The 19,246-nt window shown below is 36.0% G+C and overlaps 1 protein-coding gene across 4 annotated transcripts in view; it reads right to left on the reverse strand.

Moving 5' to 3' along the window:
* LOC109109916 (cadherin-13-like) overlaps nucleotides 1-19,246 on the reverse strand; it is a 283,438-nt gene that overhangs the window by 154,215 nt on the left and 109,977 nt on the right. For all 4 annotated transcript variants that reach the window (XM_042775469.1, XM_042775468.1, XM_042775471.1 and 1 more), the window contains exons 3-4: nucleotides 12,718-12,929; nucleotides 3,730-3,843 (exon numbers count right to left, since the gene is read on the reverse strand). In XM_042775469.1, coding sequence (XP_042631403.1) covers nucleotides 3,730-3,843; nucleotides 12,718-12,929 — 326 coding nt within the window. The remainder of the gene's footprint in view (nucleotides 1-3,729; nucleotides 3,844-12,717; nucleotides 12,930-19,246) is intronic.

Consider the following 19,246-nt stretch of genomic DNA (forward strand, 5'->3'; position numbering starts at 1 on the left):
TAAAGAATAAAAAAAAAAAAAATAAAAAAATAAAATAAAAAAAAAAACACACATTACTGTTCAATGCAACCATGCTGAATAAAAGTATTAATTTCTTCCAAAAAAAAAAAAAAAAAAAAAAAAAAAAAAAAAAAAAAAAAAAACAGCTCTCATGTCTGCTGCTGACAAGTGGCTTTCAGTCTGAGAGAAGACATAAAGACAGGGAGAACTAGTAGTAAGACAGAAAGGGATGGGGTCACACTTTCTAAATTGTAAAACAAGTAGCACAAAAACATCTACAAAGAGCACTTATCTAACTCTACAGCTCAGGAACTCTCTCACTTTCCACATGAGACTTGTGTTTGTTAGTGCAAGGTCAAAGCAGAATGAACGATAATCAGCACCCAGCAGTATTAATGATGCACAGACAAATAAACACATTTATCCCTCGTCATCTATCAACACTTTAGTGTGAGACATTATGCCACAGTTATCCCTTCTGATTTGTGAAAAGTATTGCAGAGAGTGAGAATGAGTGTAACTGTGAAGCCACAAAATATTGACAGTGTTTCTGCTCTGGGAGCCAAAAAATACACAGAAACTGAGCAATTCAATTGCAGTGGGGAGGCTTTGTTCAGGACATAATAGAACAGAGAGACACCAGCACTACCCATAAAAATCGGCCCAGAGACAATTACCAGCAGGTCCGAGAGGGAACCTCTGGACTTCTTCCCATTTGTGAGATTGCAGTGCTACAGAAGAACACTCCACCATAATAAATCCCCTATAATCCCACAGAAGACTGATGTCAAAGCCAGAACAGGAATCAGGGCAAATCTGTTCGTTATTACTTTTCCAATACTTCAAGCCCCCTTAACCGAGAGTGGATCTCAAGTCAACACCATCCAATAGAACTCCTCCTTACAGAAAGGGCCAAAGTAAAACCACTTGCCCCATTGTATGACTAAACAGGTGGAAACACAGAACAGAGATGGACAGAGAGGCTAACAAAGGATTAATTTTAAAACCCCTGTAAACAATCGTATTACAGTTTCTTCCTACAGGGATCAACATATCTCTGGCACTATAAAATATAACATAAAGCATTTTTCCTCTTTAGAGAATTTATAGATACAGTACATATATGGACAGTACTTTTGGAAAATATGTTGTAAATTGTCTCTGTGTGAAGTGGCCCCAATGAAAAAATTAACTTCATACATCCACACCAGTAGGTGTCAGTATGGATTCCAAGAGACAGTACACTAAATTTTATAATCTAATGTGCCTTGAAGGATTGTGATGGCAAATCTATCACAGTGTATCTTATTCAGTTAGTGGCTTTTCTAAAATTGCGAGCAAATAATCAGCGGCAGCGTGATTCATCTTTGTATGACAATAATAAAAATAAACAATGCCCCACTAGAATGACGGAAATTGAAAAAGAAACAGAAGGCTTTCCCAGACACCCAACATGTTTACTGCCTTTCCCAGAGAGAAAACATCTGGGAAACCCCTCTGTTTCTCTTCAAGCTTCCATCATCCTAATGGGCGATTCCCAATTTCCCTCAGCCTCCCCGCTCTGTGAAAATTCTAAAAAATGAATGTACGCCATATGGTAGGTAAACAGCACAAGAAAACAAGATTTATCCATGTGGAAAATCCATTTTGCCCGGTTTCCATTACAGTAGCGCTATCAAATGAATTGGTCACAGTAGCCAGTCCCCTTGTGTGGTTTCACTATAGTGAAAATGCTGCAAAAGAGGTACTATAGATTGAGAAAGCGTAGACATGTAGTTGTAGATGTAGATGTATATAGAAAGAGACTGAAGGATGGTCAGCTTTATCAGACTCTCAATGAACCTTGCAGTATTTTCTGCCACCTGCTGAAGTATAATAATCTATGTGCAGTAAAGAGGGGCTATTCTATCGACGGAAGAAATTGCAATATAATTCAGCCCTTGCATTCAACATTAGAATAAAGACCACAAAAAAAAGGCACGCACTGTGGTTTATTCACTGTGCCACAGTAATCTAGCACTAGCCAAGGAATAACCCCAGCCCATGCTGAGACACAGCCACAGAAAGGAAGTGAACAGGAAGTGCCGAAAACATTTGATACTACCTTAGTTTCCTGCTGTAAAGACACATCTCCAAAACAAATTATTTTTCTCCAACATTCTTTTCCATTGTATTTTATCTTTCTCCCTGAATGGTAAAAAAGCACTCGACTCTTGTATTAAAAACCAGGGCTGAACTGATGGAAAAACCCCAAAGCCCGGAGATATTCTGCAAAAATCTACAGTATCTCTCCTGGATGTGCAATACATGAATGTGCATCTCAAGCCAAACAATGACACAAACAATTCAACAAATTCCAGGCATTTTCATTAACATTTTCATAGAATATTAAATATGTTCTTGAGAAGAAAATTCAAGTTCAGTAGAATTACTTTCAACGCATATCTTCATCTAGTTTCTTCACCCTGCTCAACAATTACAGCTGAAAGAATGGCCTTGGAACCCCGTTGCAAACTGACATAGCAATCCAATGCAAATCAGACCAAAGGTTACTCTGGAGAATTTAAAGGAAAACATTAAAAAAAATACTGTTTAGGGCAGCAGTGATCTGTATTCTCAGCAGTAAAGTTTTAATTTTGCTGTTTTTCTGCAGTAATAGAGTGCTGCCAGAATGAATGCCCTAAAACCCAGAAACAAGTTCTTTTTCATTTTTGTTTCCATCATCCCAAAATTATTTTTAAATAGCTTTTTGCATAAATGCCTGAAATGAAGTCTGTGTTTAACACAAACAAGATACTGACGCAATTTATTCTGTGACGGGGTGTCCAATCCAGCTCCTGGATTGCCAATATCCTGCAGAGTTTAGCTCCAACCAGCTGTAACACGCTAGCCTAGTGCTGCATCCCAGTGTGCCTACTTATACTACGCCCTAAAAGTAGGTAATTTTTTGGTGAAGAAAAAGTGCACACTTTTGAGTGTGAGTAGGCAAGCTTTGGGACATACTATAATGTCATACAATTGCGTCCTTAAACGGACCGTTCTGTCGCATAGTTATACGCACCCTGTCATTGTAAACTGGCCTGTCAATCATCTTGTCACAGATAACATCCTCCACATTTAATAATTATAATTAAAAGTTCACATTGCTGTTGCAGATGAAATATGACACTGATAACATGAAATAAATATTTTTTATCAGGTTAAATGTTGATTATTAGTGACTCAAACCCCTTTATCTAAACCTCTCTACTTAACCGTTGGTCACGCACATCCACCATGTTTGTAGTTTTTTTTATGTTTTTTATTTGTGTTTGTAATTCTCAACCGAATCATTCGTCAAAGCGCAATGGATTGTGGGTAATATTAGCCATTAGAGTGTGCACGGATCCAAACTTCAAAAACCGACCTGAAATAGTAGACCATCCAGGGACTTTTGGCATACTGCTTATTTTCTACAATAATCCAAAAGCTAATGGAAAAATCCTTTTGATTTTTTTTCCCGCGAGAACCTTAGTGAGGCTAACTTCCGGGTTGACCTAAGAAAATATATCATTCTGTGCATAATTTCTCTGCTAATTCATCTGACTTTTTAGAACCAGAGCTAAGTAAGCTTGAAAACCAAAGAACTGAAGAATGGCTTATCTAAACCATCAGGTAGCACTGTCACACTAATGTCCACACAGCAAAATATGGTTGACCAGGACCATAGTGGTAAATGGAAGGTCTTACCTTTCCAATTAACCTTGGGAAGGGGGCTCGCTGGTTCTCTGGAACAAACATGGGGGGCACCAGCAGGGATCTTTTGGATCGGTATGGCATCATGTCTGACAGACCCAGAATCTCCTAAATCACAGCACAGACAAGACAAAAAAGTGAAAATAGTTTAAATGTAAGAAATTCATGTGTAATTATGTGTCACTCTATTTTAATGCCAAATATAACATATTAAGAGCTAATTTGACATTTAGCTGATCATTTTATCCGAAGGAACTTCCAGTACACTTATTACAGGAACATTCATTGGGCTAAGTGTTTTGCTCAAGGGGACAACGGTGATGGATCATAAATCATGCCTTGGAGGGTTTTAACCCATAACCTTTCAATTGCCATCCCAGATCTTTAACCACTATGCTATTATACACCACATTAGTCCCATAATGTTATGAATACTTCATAAAATCAATGTAAATCCCTTCATGAAGGACACTACCAACTCTTACACTGGATATGTCCATATAATGTTATTTGAATGGATAGAAAAACAGCCACAATACATCCTATTAGATACAGGGTTACTGAAGTATGCAGACATCTGATAACACTAATATAAATCTCTGGCAGGCACATCAATACAAACAAGACACGCTGTGCTCTCACCAAAGTCATTAAAAGTGGTCATTAAAGCAGTTCTGTGGTTTTTCACCTTTGCTGCCATTGCTTCCCTTATTTAGATAGAAGCTTAATTGAAAGCCATGTCCTATTTCAGAAAATTAAACTAAGCAAATAATGTCACAAGCTTTCATCCTGCGGCTCTAAAATGTAGTTGAGTGGAGACTGAGCCTTAAAGTGAAAAGTGACATAAAAAGATACATTTAACTGTATAAGGGATAGTGTATCATCAGCTGGTCATTAACACAAAATATCATTCTTTTATGTCATGCTGATGGGGTTTATTTTGCGATGATGGCTGCCTGACTGTACATTATCTAACTTATTATGCAGCCACACATCAAATAAATGAATATGTAGAAATGAAAAATTGATTTAGTTTAAAAAAAATTTAGCAAACAAAGAAAAAAAGAGCACAGAGAGACATTAACACTGTGTAGGAGATTGGCTGCCATGGGTAATGGTCAATTATATAGTTTAGTAGTCATTAAGGAAAATATTTGACCACAGAAAGTCACAACTGACCAATCACAATAAAGTATTCCCGATAAAACGGATATGAAGATGCAGAACATGCAATCTGAGTCACATATCTCATCCTACTTAAGGTGCATAAATGCAGCAAATGTGTTTTCCGTGGGTTTCAGCATACCATGTGACTACTGAAGTTTATTAGCATCTCAATTCAATAACCAAGCTAATCAGTGTCTCTCATGTTACCCTCTCTGATCCATTCTTTCTTCCTCGCCATTTTGTTCTATTCTCTTTTCTTTGTCAACACTGTTGCAATTACAGCCCCTAAGGGCAATTAGATGGCAACACAAATTATATTTGTCACTCAACACTGACAGCAGGGTGAAACAGAATATATTAGGAGAGTGGCAAAGACCCGTGCAAGATCCCGCTGGCCATAGACGGACATGTGGCACGAGTAAATGGCCCTATAATATATTTTGATGACCTGGCTAAAATGCTTTCCGCAAACGAATGGGTCAAGGCTTAGCTGATTGGCATGCTCAAGCTAAGCCCTGCTGGTAGACGCTTGAACTGCATAATCTAGAACTGCATTTTTCAGAATTCTCTGCTTAATATAATAATTTTTTCAGGATTTTCAGGAAGGTTCAGCAGTATTTATTTCAAACAGAAAACCTTTGTAACACTCAGGGGGAAGAAAGGAAAAAATATAATGACCCAAACTATTTAATGACTTGTTACAATGAACTGATTGTTTTTTTCAGGAAAGATATCTAAAAAATCAGAACAAGATAAATGTACTTGAGAAGCAACACTGCATAAGACAAAGAATTGTTTTCATTGGTTGTATCTTTAAAATAAGTGCATTTTGTGTTTTAAATCATGCAATTTCCCATGTATTTTAAGTCGATAAATTTAAGTGTTAAATTTTTTTTTTATAAACAAATGGGGAAAATATATTATTTTTCAAGATAGATTTTCTGAAAACAAGTTTTAATATTTTATGCAGTATTGCTTAATTAAATGTATATTATTTCAAGAACTTTTAGACATTTTTGGTATCTCAAAAATAAAATAAAATTTGAGCAGTACAGTACAGTATCTTAAATATAAATGGCCAAATGCAGATAAATAATTAAAGTACATTAGCAAATTGCATTATAACCTAAATGGCCCATCTTGATCTGCCCAGACAGAAGATTCCATTTGTGAAATGAATACATCACACCACAATCTCTGGGGACAGCCTGAGCTATTAATGTGAGGAAGAGTGTCTCGAGTACTTTTCAGTCTGATATCAAGATTAATGGGTGACATTTTTCAGGATATTTCCCTGCAAAACTGAAAAGAGTATCATAAATCCCCACAGATCAGTCTTGATAGTATTTAATTTGTAATTTTTATTTTTTTTAATATGTTTTTTAAATGAATTATTACAGCCTCCTGTTGTTTTGATGTCATTAGCAGATACACACCACTGTTTCTCTCCAAAATCTCCCTTTATTGAGGGAATTACTTTCACCGTCCTGCTGTCATGAGCAAAAGAACGCCATTAAACACAGAGATGAATTCTATTATCAGAGCAACTGTGGTATTAATAGTCTTAAAATGCTTAATAGTAACAAACACAAAAAAGAAACCCTTTTTTTATGCTTCACATTAGCAGCCTTTCAGCTGAATTGAAGCTGAGGACACGACGACAGCATGTCGCCACACAGATCCCAGCATGCATCTGAACTCATTACAACAGTGAACCTCTCTGAGCTGCATTACAAGGCAGAACGAGGAGGAGGGAGAAAGAGGGAGGGCAAAAAAGAATGTCACCTTGTAGCAACTGGAAAACAGTAGCTACAATGAATACATAGATTGTCAAGGTTGGAAAAGCACCACTAAGAAGGCTCTTTTTGTCAATCCAGTCATTTCTATTTCTGTTTGCTTATCTCTTTTGCTCCTGTTCTCTAAATTCCAACCCGCTAAACATGCACTCCACAGACAGAGTTAACTTGACAAGCTATTTATTGTGTCCTACTCGTATGTCATTTTTTGTTGGGCAGGAAATGGTTGGGGTGCGGTCACAAACTTTCCATTTGCATCGGAAGCACAGAGCGTTCTGTCCTTGGTGGATGTCTTTGGTCAGGCGTAGCAGCGGTGGAGTGATGGGTGAATGTGAGAGGGTGGATTCAGAGCTTCTGGGGCCCAAAGGCTGTCAGCATGACAAAGGTTGAATAGAACGGGCAGAATAAAGTCATTTTTTTGCATTGCTCTGACATCATTCATAGCCATGTAATGTAAATCATAACCTGGCCATATTTGATACACACACTCAGAGATGGAGTAAACTAACCTACTTATATCGTGCACCTTTGAAGGTAGTTCAATAAATGAGAATCTGAGCAATTTGTTATATATTATTATTTTTTGACGCAAATGAGTTTAAATGAGACTTTTTTTAAACAGTTTTTTTTTTCTGTTAATTTGTCAAATAAAAAAATAATCGCATGAGTAGAATTACCTTCTATTTGTAAAGTATCTCACTGCATTATAAAAATGGCAACAGATTACTGTCTATGAATCACTGAATATTTCACTCGATTCATTCAGAAATACTGATTCACTCAAATTAAACAAGCAAGTCAATGAATCATTCACTTAAATTATTTATTCAAATAAGTTTTATATTAAACATACAACCTTGCATACAATTGTCATGGTTCTTAATTCAACGGTTCACCCAAAAATTGTAATTCTGTCATTACTAACTCTCTCTTATATTGTTCCAAACCTGAATGAATTTCTTTCTTCAGTTGAAAATAAAAGAAGATTTGGACCCCATCATTCTTTAAAATATCTTATATATTCTGAAGAAAAAAGTTAAGTTGTACAGTTTTGGAATGATATGAGGATTTCATTTTGGGGTCTCTTTAAAGGGTGCTTATTCTTAAAACAACCATTCTATGGAAATGCAACATTATCATTATCATACAGTATCTGAATCACCTTTAAGAAACTGCTTTAAAGTCACTATGTGTCTTTCAGTACTGTATTGAAACTTATGACATGCCAGAAAAGAACATCATATCAGTCCCTTCACCTAGGCTGAGAGCACATTTCAATGAGATAGTAACCAATATGTCCTCCCATCATAAGGGGAGTTTATGTTACTCTCATCCGCTACATAAGGGGCATAAGTTATAGAGTGACGGGTCTTACGGTGAAGATGAAACATCTCCGTCAACTCATCGACTCGCTGCAGTGAGCGATGGAGAGAATGAGAAAGACTTATGGAACTTTAGGAACCTTCTCTGTTGGAAAAATGTCTGCGTTGAGGTTATTGATGAGTTCCTTTGCCACTCTTCCCCCGCTGCATTCTCAAGGACAGAAAAACGCACGTGCTGCTCTGAGAACAGAGCGCAAGGTCTGTTGTATGTGTTCGCTATGCCTTCCCTCTGCCAGTGATGAACACTGTTGGCTAGAGCGTGCTGACATGCTGAAAAGAAGATAGTCATGAATCTTTAATGTTTCCTGTTCATAAATTACAGAGGTACAATCATCCCTGCTTCAGCTTTCTCCGCTCTATGAGGTAGTTTGAGCTCTAATTAATAACTGAAACAGGGCAGCTTAAAGATTAGTGGCATTCGAATCCCAGCCATAGAGTACACTGCACCAATGAGCTGCATTGAGGATTATAGTTCTTGAAATTCTTCCCACCATTTAGCAAATAAATTATGTGTGTTAAGCAGTTTTAATATGTTTTTGCTTATTTTCAATCCCTGCAATCATCTGACGGCTCATGGTTAGCTCCTTGTGTGAAACTGAACCAGCAAAATTTCGGTTAACAGCTCTCAGCCTCAACCATTACACCACCCCAGAGAGACAGGGAGAGTGTGTGTGTGTGTGTGTGTGTGTGTGTGTGTGTGTGTGTGTGTGTGTGTGTGTGTGTGTGTGTGTGTGTGTGTGTATTAATAAATATTAATATACACTGAAGATAATTCTTGGTAATAAGTGTGAATGACACGTATGACACTTTCAGTGAAATATATGTGCAAATAGGGAGAGAGGTGAGATTGTAACAAAAAAACAAAAAACAAACAAACAAACAAAACAAAACTATACATACACAGACATATATATATATATATATATATATATATATATATATATATATATATAGAGAGAGAGAGAGAGAGAGAGAGAGAGAGAGAGAGAGAGAGAGAGAGAGAGAGATAGATAGATAGATAGATAGATAGATAGATAGATAGAGATAGACAGACAGACAGACAGACAGATAGATAGATAGATAGATAGATATAAAATCCATCTCAAAGGTTTCCATGATTGCCCCCAGAACTGTTCAAACTTGTGAAAAGACAAACAAGCTAGGGAGTCTCATTAAAGAGAGAGGTGGCAGAAGACATGGTGAGGGTTTCTCAACCACAGCATTGATTGTTGTGGGTTTTAAAGTGAATCACTGTAAAAATGGCTATTTTAGTAACATTAATGCTGCTGCTGCTGCTGGCGTGGTGTTGAAGAAGTGGCACTTGAATCTTATTAGCTGGGCTGTGAGAGTTTCTAAGACAAAGAACTGGTTTATAATACATAAGAGAAAAAAAAAAAAAGAAAAAAAAAGAAAAATCTGTTACAATTCCCAGTCATCTCAAAGGCAGTTGTTTGGCTGCTGTGGGTACCCAAATTGTAGATGGCACACACTTCTGGGCACACAATTGTTCTTGTAAAGGCAATCACCTAATGCCAATGTGAATAATAACTAGGAGAGCCACAAAAAATTACAGTCTGACATGCTAACTAAAGCTGGTTTGTTTGATTGCACTAAAAGAACACAATCAAAAGCTTTCACTTGCAACTATCCTAATCTGTGATGTCTAAGATAACAGACAGGGAAAAATGCATTTCATATTTCTAAGCGCCCTCCCAAAAAATAAAAATAAGGAAAAAGGTAACACTGCTACTATATTTGCAATTTATATGCTAACTGCAAAATAAATAAATGAATAAATCTATTTAGCTACTTTTTAATTGCTGTCAATAAAGACAGAAGCAGGTACTAACTGGCCCATGCTAACTAGCCAAGACTAGACCGTTACAGTCGATCTTTAACAGAGCTCTCCATTTGCAATTTTATAAACCTGGTTTCCGCCTAACACAGTGGTTCTCAACTATGGAACCACTGTTGTCTTTGAAATTCCAAGGTGCCCACAGTCAACAAAGTTAAGAACTGTTTTATAACTCCTAAAACTTTTTAGTCTTGTTAACAGTGCAGAAAAAGCTAAAATGTGATCAAAACTCAATTTGCTTTTCCTTAGTCATCAAAACTCGTTAATAATTAGGACTCAGGGTTGTCAGAGGCATTGCGTCCTTGTCAATTGTGCCATTCTGCTGCACACTGCCCTATTGGGACATATCATTACTCATTTCTGACTTCTCATTTATCCAGATGGAGAGAGGAGTCAGAGTGCCAGACAGAAATCTCGGGGTTTGCATTGCAGATTCTCTGCCTGTATTCATTTATCCCAAAAGATCTGTGTAAACCCACACTTTCATAGGAACTGCTAGATGACAAGTACTTAAAATTCCTTTAAAACGATCAAACCAGATGAGCTAAAACCTTAGAATGGTTTCAGATGTTTTATTTGTCAGCATGGTAAGCAACTTAACATTCATGATGTACCACTTTCTATGACACAACGACATAACATTACTACCACCGGCCAAGGCTAAAGACACCAGAAAGGCCAATAAACAAGTAAAGTCAATAAACAAGACCAATGTGCGACCTGTAACCTTGTGACCAGGTCATCCTCTTCTTTAGAATAAATGAAAAATAACTGTGAAAGAAAGAACCCAGTATATTTCTGTAGATTACAAATGGAAAAGTATGAAATGTCAAGGTCACAGAATTTTTTTTTCTTCACTCCATTTGGTGGTTCCACAAGGAAAGACTGTCTCATTCGCACATAGAAACGCCAGAAAGGAAAACAAATCATAAAATTAATTTGTATATGAATCCTCTGTAAAATACTGAATTATACCCTATATCATTTTTCTCATAAGGCCTTTTCTTCAGGCTTGCTGTGCTTGTAAGGCAGCTACAATTACATCAAGTCAACCTATGGGGAAAGACAGAAGCCTTTTCCATTTCCACACGCACTTGATTATTGAGATCAATAATCAAAATCCAATAAAACGGGCATTAAGTCAAATATGGCATCAATAAGAAGAGCTTCCCTTCGGCATTCACTAGCTGATGCAAGGTTTTCTTCCGGGAACAAACCAGTGGGTTAGGGGGAGGTTTATTTTTGAAGGCTTAGTCTGACTGTGATTACAGGATGTATGATCCATAATGACCCTGCTTCCAGGCTCTCGCCCCAGCCTCTTCACACACCGCTGTTCTCCCCAAGCTCTCTCGCATAGCAATCACTTCACTCATGCTATACATCTCATCTGAGAGTATAATTCATAGTTTATCTCAAAGAGGTGGGAGCTAGTTGCTTTTCATTTACTATGGCACTATATGCAATATAATACAGCTATGACCTAAATGTTGCAGGGGGGAACTATTTTTAAATAAATAAAAAAGTTTAAAGTTTGGTTTAAGCAGTTTTTTTTTCTTCTTAAAAATCATGATTATTCACACACACACACACACACACACACACACACACACACACACACACACACACACACACACACACACACACACACACACACACACACACACTGTTTGTAGTCAGGAAGAATTGTTAATGTTTTTTTAAAGAAGTCTCTTACATTCACAAAAGCTGCATTTATTTTATCAAAAATACATTAAAAAACAGTAATATTGTGAAAAATAACTACATTATGACATATTTTAATATATTTTAAAATTTTAATTATTTCTGATGAAAATCTGAATTTTCAGTAGACATTACTCCAGTCTTCAGTGTCGGATGATCCTACAGAAATCATTATGCTGATTTGCTCAAGAAATATTTCTTATTTTTATCAATGTGAAAACGGTTGTGATGTTAATATTTGCATGGAAACTGTGATCCTCTTTTCAGGATTGTTTGATCAATAGAAAGTTAAGAGTAATTACTTGAAATATACATTTTTATCACGATGTGAAAGTCTTTAATATTGCTCAATATCAATTTAATACATCCTTGATGAACAAAAGTATTAATTTCTTAAAGAAAATCTTACTGACCCCATCATTTTGAACGGTAGTATATAACCTATATTGAAATAAAATTTCAATCAATATTAACCAAGAAAACCCACCAAAAAAGAATTCAAGATATTATTTTAGATTTATATGTTAGAATATTTTGTGCATGCTGTACATCTACTGTCATTTAATGCTCATTTAATTTCATAAGGTAAGAGCCTTAATTGGACAGATTGACAATTCATTCTAATTGATTTTGATTGATTTGTTTTGATTTGAGTTGTTTAAAATTATTTGATTAAATTTTTTGTTTTTATTTGTTTGTTTTTTAAAAAAAATTATCCCCCTTAATAAAAAATAACAAATAAAAAGTTAATTTCTGCCAATGATCTCCTCTAAATGAAGTATGTGGCTGTCCTCATGGATACCATGACAGGTCATGATGGGTAATTTCTAGTCTGAGCTGGAGCCTGTCAATATGATGGCAGTAAAGACACACTGAGTGACGCATATGTCCAGTACTGAAAGAACGAATCATGGGTGTCCAGACATACGATGTCCCCAGTGTAAAAGACCATTTAAAATGACAAGATTGAAGACTTCAGGCCATTTAACAAATTCACACACACACACACACACACACACACACACACACACACAAAATCAACTCACAGAGAAACGCTTACCCTGAGAGTCTGAGGAGATCTAGATGGTGCTCCCATAATGGTCACCTGTGCCATGTCATCGACATGATTGTTGACACCATGGACAAACATGACATCTCCGCTGTCAATCACGTGCCTTCTGGGAACCAGATTCAATTTCTCATCTATTAGGAAGTCAGGGTTTGACACTTCAAACTCCACACCCTCATTTCCAGTGCAGTCGTCGAACACCACTGCAGAAAAATGCAAGAGAAAAGGACAGATTGACATATTAGCTTAGGAGAAATAAAGTCTGTCACTTAAAACCAAGTTGATAGATATCACATATCATTATATAGATAAAAAAAAGGAATGTTAACCATAGTTAGCATGGTTAGGATGACCGCATTCATTCACTAGTCACCTACTATGACTTCCAATGTAAAAACTGTCAAGAAAGGAGTCTTTTGAGGTGATACATCTCATCTTTGATGAAAAATGGACTTGCTGCCACAGAAAATGTCCCTGAAAAGGTGACTATGCCTGACGAAGCTCATTTATCCATGAGCTAAAACCAGGTAAAAAAAAAAAAAAAAATATTGCCCATTCATCAATGGATATTAACATGAAATAGAGAACGTTAACCCTCAATAATATCGACCCCACTTTCATCTTCACCCATCAGGTCTGACTGAGGAAGATACGGCTACTCCGGGCCAGCTTATCCCCTCTGATTCTGTCCGTTTCCATCTTATCTCAACGCCCCATACCTCACTTTCACTCTTTTTGTCCTCTGTGACATATTCCTCCTCTCATTTCCCTTCCCCATCCTTCTTTTTCTCATCCATAACTCTTCTTTTCCTGCCCGTTTACCATTCTCTTTGACACTCTAAGTTATGTTCTTGTAACTCAAGGTGACCTGGGGGGAATAGATGTGAATCGGGCAGTATGACCAAAATCTTCAAGTTGTTTAGATATGGTATAGAATTATTATTCCTGCAAAGATATGCCTGTACACATTATGTTCAAAGAGAATATTTTGCCCATTGTTTTTTTATTTTTATTTTAATAATCAAAGAAAGATTTTTGAAATATATATTCAGTAAAAAAAACAGTACCATTGTGAAATATAATTACAAATTAAAATTACTCTTTTCTATTCAACTATATTTTACAATGCAATGTAAAAACATTTTTTCAGCAGCCATCAGTCTTCAGTGTTACATGATCTTTCAGAAATCATTTTAATATGCTGATTTATTGCTCAATAACATTTCTTATTATCAATTTTGGAAAAAGCTATGCTGCTTAATATTTTTGTGGAAACTGTAATATATATTTTCAGCATTATATTAATAAATAGAATGTTCAAAAGAACAACATTTGATTCAAATAAAAGTCAAAAGTTAAAAAAAAAAAAAAAAAAAAAAAACTTTTAAATGGTAGTGAGCAGCATATGTAGCAAGCCAAAAACAAGACTTTAAAAATAGCTGATATGAATAGCAGTGATGGCAGTTAAATTATATATTATTATAGTAGCTATATTATTGCATTGATGTAATAATGCTCCTACAATCACACTGTGTCTAAACTGGACTCCCAGCACGTCAGAAAGAAATCATTCCAACTATGTGTCCATTTTGCAGAAGATATACTGTGGTATAAAAAGCATAGCAGGATCTGTACCGGATGACACATTCCTACAGCCTTACAAAGGCTACACATATATACACGCAAAGGCACACACATTAAAACCCTTCACAGATTCAGCCTTTGAACCTTCAATGTTTTTTTGAAAATTCTATTACATCCATAAAAGCTTAAGTGAGAACTGTAACCGGCCATAGCCACATTTAAATATGCCATTTAAATGCATTCAATGAAGATTTCATTTCAGTAAGTGGGCTGGAACAGTGCCAGTAACATTATTTTGCATTCACTCAGAAATCGCATTTCTGTTCAAAACGACTAATGTGGCAGAGGCAGCTCCAAAAACAGAAGTGTTTAGCATGACACGTCAATAATGAATGCCTCTGTGACCAATTAGCTTAATTGCTTAGCAGCCTTGATATACGTCGCGCACTGCAGGATGACAAAAGTGAAAAAACCTACAAACACCTGACACCTGTGCATGAGCTGTGTTCAACTGCTTTTTTCTCTTTAGAACTGCACCTTTTGTGAGCCACACTGGTTGTTCAGATAAAAAAAATGCATTATGTATTACTCGGGCAAGCAGGTGTAGGTGCAAGATGAAGATATTGTCTTGTTCTCTCACTTAAACATTCACCACCATACCATACAAAGCATCCTCAAGCGAAGACTGCGGTGATGCTAACAGCGTTAGCACAGTATGACCACAGAGCGTCTCACATATCTTTTCAGCTAATTGAATTGAGGCAGAATCAGTAATGTCACGCCCTATCGATAACACAGGTGATGAAACTGCAGGTAATCGAATCAACAGTCATTTTATTGCCTGCGGAAGCACCTGTTTCCATCGAAAGGGATCATTCAGCGGTGCAGAGGAGGGTATCTTGATGCCTTTCAAGCGAAATTCACTTTTTGTGCATGATTTTTTTATGTTGTATGCGATCTGGACACCCACAGAGGTAAGAATAAGGACATTACTTCAAGTTTCAAATGTGCACTTCAACTGCAGACCAAAAACAGACAGTAAACCATGTGTAGGTTCACGTGGGGGAGGTTCTTTCCAGGAAGCAGGCAGTATGGCAGGAAATTATGCATTATGCGTTTTCTAAAGGAAATACTCAAAAATATATCTGTGGTGGAAGATGCTTACAGCCAATTAGCACAATTCATGTAATTCAGGACATTTAAAGAATAATCATCACATTAAATTTGCAATGCTGAATCTACAGTATACTGTAGTGCCATGATAACAGAAACTGAATCTTAATTAAACTGAATCAAATTGAAATGTTCTAAAATGAAATACAGGCAAAATACAGACAAAAAGTCAAAATGTTTTTCGATTGTGTTGTCTTTATTGACAAAACTAATGACAGTTCTATAAAAGAAAAATACGTACCAAATACCAATGCCCCTGCTGAAATTTTTGAAATGAATTATTTCTTTAGAGAAAGAAAAATGATTGAGTGCAAAATAAGGAAATAAATACAGTGCACAGCATAAATGAGTACACCCCCTCTAAAACTTAAATTCAGCAATTACTCTTTACTTAAGAAGACATGTTAGGGTTCTTTGAAGATATAACGTTCCAACAAGCCTGCTTGATCAATTACCAAAGAAGAATGCCAAATAAGATTTTCTTATCAAAGTGATAACATTTTGTGTTGTAAATATGAGTACACCCTCCCGAAAGTTACTAAATAATAAATAAATAAAAAGTGTATAAGTTTAAGGCTATTTTTGATCAACAGGTAAGTATATTAAACCAAAACTTTTAAAGACAAGTAACTTCCTGGCAATTAAAAGTGTTATATAGCTGACTTAATGCTGGCAGCAGTGGAACCACTTGGGAGAGAACTGCCATGTGACTTATTTCTTAGCATAAAGAGGACAAAGGTACAAGAGGAATACCAAATTATTCATTTAAGTGTGAAAATAAAGCAGAAGTAGCACCGACATTTTTTATATTTATTTTTTATTTTGTTGTGAATTTTTGCTAGAAAAAGAGCAGGAGAAATAACATGCAAGTGTCTCAGAGCTGGCAAAAGCTATGAAAAGAGTGACACTTTATCTCAGAGAGTATGACACAGCCTGCAGAAGTGACATGCATGGTTGTTGTCACCACTAGAATTACCTACAGTAGCAAAGCAAAATAAACTCATTTAACCTCTTCCAAGGCCCATATTTACAATATAGAGACTCCTGGGAATCTATACTCTGGTCTCAAGAGACCAAGTCAATCATTTCGGATCCAAAAGCATCCAAAATGTTCTGGTGTTGCTAGATGCTTGGTACCCACAGTGGCGTTCAGTGGTAGTAAAGCTTTTATATAGGGATGAATGAGCAGCTGTCAGGATTCTGTAGAGACGAGCTGAGCAAAGCTCCCCAATAAAGACCAGAGCATTTAAGGAGGTCTTCCAAGAGTTAAACAGGACAGATGTGAAAATTTGTCATGAACTTGTACACTCAGTGCCAAGAAGCAGAGCAGTATACTTTAAGTTCTGGAGGACATACTAAGTACTAGAATATTATACATTTTCTGAATTTGTTCGAATTAAATCTAGGGTGCATTTGTGGATTTGATTATTTGTTTTTCTTATTTATGATATTAGCATATATTTTGTTGTTTCTTATCAAGTATATGTTTAATATGTTTCAATTTTGCCATCTTTCCATGAATTATATTAGTGATCATTAAGAAAATACATCTTTTTTATTTATTCAGAGGGGGTGTACTCATTTATGCTGTGCACTGTGAATAAAATGCAATATTGTGTGAGGAAATTAGTAAAGACAGTATTATGATGACAAGAAGTTAAATTAAATAAATGCTAAATTAAATAATACTACTGAAGTCTAAAGAAATTACTGAAAATTATATGCAAATATTTACATCGTATTAAGAATGTTTAAGTAGCAGAATGTTAATAAAGTAGGATGTTGATATTTTTATAGTATATTTAATTATGTAAGATATATAAACCTGGAGGAAAACATTTTAAGTTCATAATATTTCCATTTAATTTATTTTCTTAGTGTTTTTTACAAGAAATATTGAGCATCTTGAGAGAGATCAGTGCTTTAAAAACCTCAATGAGTGAGCTAAAGGTGAAAAAATTGCTAAAAAGATGCAACACAAATTATTCTTACACTCCAAGGAAGGAGACATGAACAATTAGTTTAAAATAAATAATTACTTTTTTATTGGCAAATGAATGAATGAATGAATGAATGAATCAGAATCAGAATCAGAATCAGAATCAGAAAGAGCTTTATTGCCAAGTATGCTTGCGCATACAAGGAATTTGTTTTAGTGACATAAGCTTCCAGTACACAAAAGACAACAACACACAGTCAAAAAAAAATAAAAAATAAAAACCCTTTGCAGATAAATAAGTGTATAAACAATTGTGCTATGAATGATAATGGAATTGGATTGAGTAAGATGCAGGGATGTACTAGGATAAAGGGGTAACAAATAAATATAAGGATATTGCACATTTTTATTGTATAAGTGGGGAACATTTAACTGTTCATGAGGTAGATTGCCTGGGGGAAGAAACTGTTCTTGTGCTTGACTGTCCTGGTATTTGCGGCTCTGAAGCGCCGGCCAGATGGCAAAAGTTCAAAGATGGGGTAACTTGGGTGTGAGGGATCCAGAGTGATTTTCTGAGCCCTTTTCCTCACTCTGGATGTATACAGTTCTTGAAGGGTGGGCAGGGGAGCACCAATAATCCTTTCAGCAGTCCGAACCGTTCTCTGTAGTCTTCTGATGTCTGATTTTGTAGCTGAACCAAACCAGACATTTGGTTCAGATGAATGAATGAAAATATCCCTGAACCCCAGTTTGAAAATTCCTGTGGCCGTTTGCATGAAATGCTTCGACTAGCCTTACACTGTCATACTCTGTTCCATGTTTTGTTCCGTGTGACCTAGTTTCTCCCTCATGTTGATTGTTAATTTGATTCCAGAGGCTTATTCTTCGTTTGTAGATTGTTAAGTTAGTTGGATTTGTTTTTTTTTTGTTTTGTATTGTCTTGGATTGGTTGGTTCTTCGAAGCTCATCCCGGCGTTGCTGTCATAGCAACAGGTCCGTAATCTTAAACCTGCACGGGAGCATCTTATTTCATGTAAACAGGATTATATTGCATATTTTTAAGCAGAATTGAATCTGTCCTTTACCACCGCTGCTTAATTACAAGAGTATCCTACTGATCCAGGGACAATGATTTAAAATAATAATCATTTAAAAATTAAATTAAAGATAATATAATAATGTTGTGTAGTCTTTAATATTATAGACACAGCCAGTTAATGCGGTCACATAACAAATCTGTTCAAATATAAAATTAAATGAATTGCTAATTACTACATTGAAATAAAACTGTACAAATGTTAGAAATCGTGAATATAAATAATTAGGAATCATGTAAAAAATTAAAATAAAATAAAAACAGTGCACATTTCATTTATCTATTATAACATATAGGTAGTTTTGTTCTCTTGGATGTTTCCTTACAAAAGTCTAGAAATTTGTCAAGCTTTTCGTCAGGTGTCTTTTTTAATTATATGATGTCATTACGCTGCTGTCTTGCTGCCAGCCAATCGCTGCATGGCTGATTGTGGTTTCGCGTATCGATACATAACCCCTTTTAAACCAACACATGAATGCATAGTTATCTCAGATAACTTAATCCAGCCATACTAATCATCAATAACAGGTGCGTTCGAAGAACCGAATTAGCCAGATCCTGATTAGTGCGATGATATCATTTTGGATGTGACATTTAATCTCGGATGTAATAAGTGACATATGTAACTGGCCCCTGGTGTGCCTCTTTAGTGCCTCGTTATCCTGTGTTTAAAAGCCCCAGTCCTTTCAGTTAGTGTTTGTTGGTTCTACTTGTTGATGTCTTCTGCT

This window comes from Cyprinus carpio, chromosome A18 (genome assembly GCF_018340385.1).
Source record: "Cyprinus carpio isolate SPL01 chromosome A18, ASM1834038v1, whole genome shotgun sequence".
In the NCBI taxonomy this organism is placed as follows: domain Eukaryota; kingdom Metazoa; phylum Chordata; class Actinopteri; order Cypriniformes; family Cyprinidae; genus Cyprinus; species Cyprinus carpio.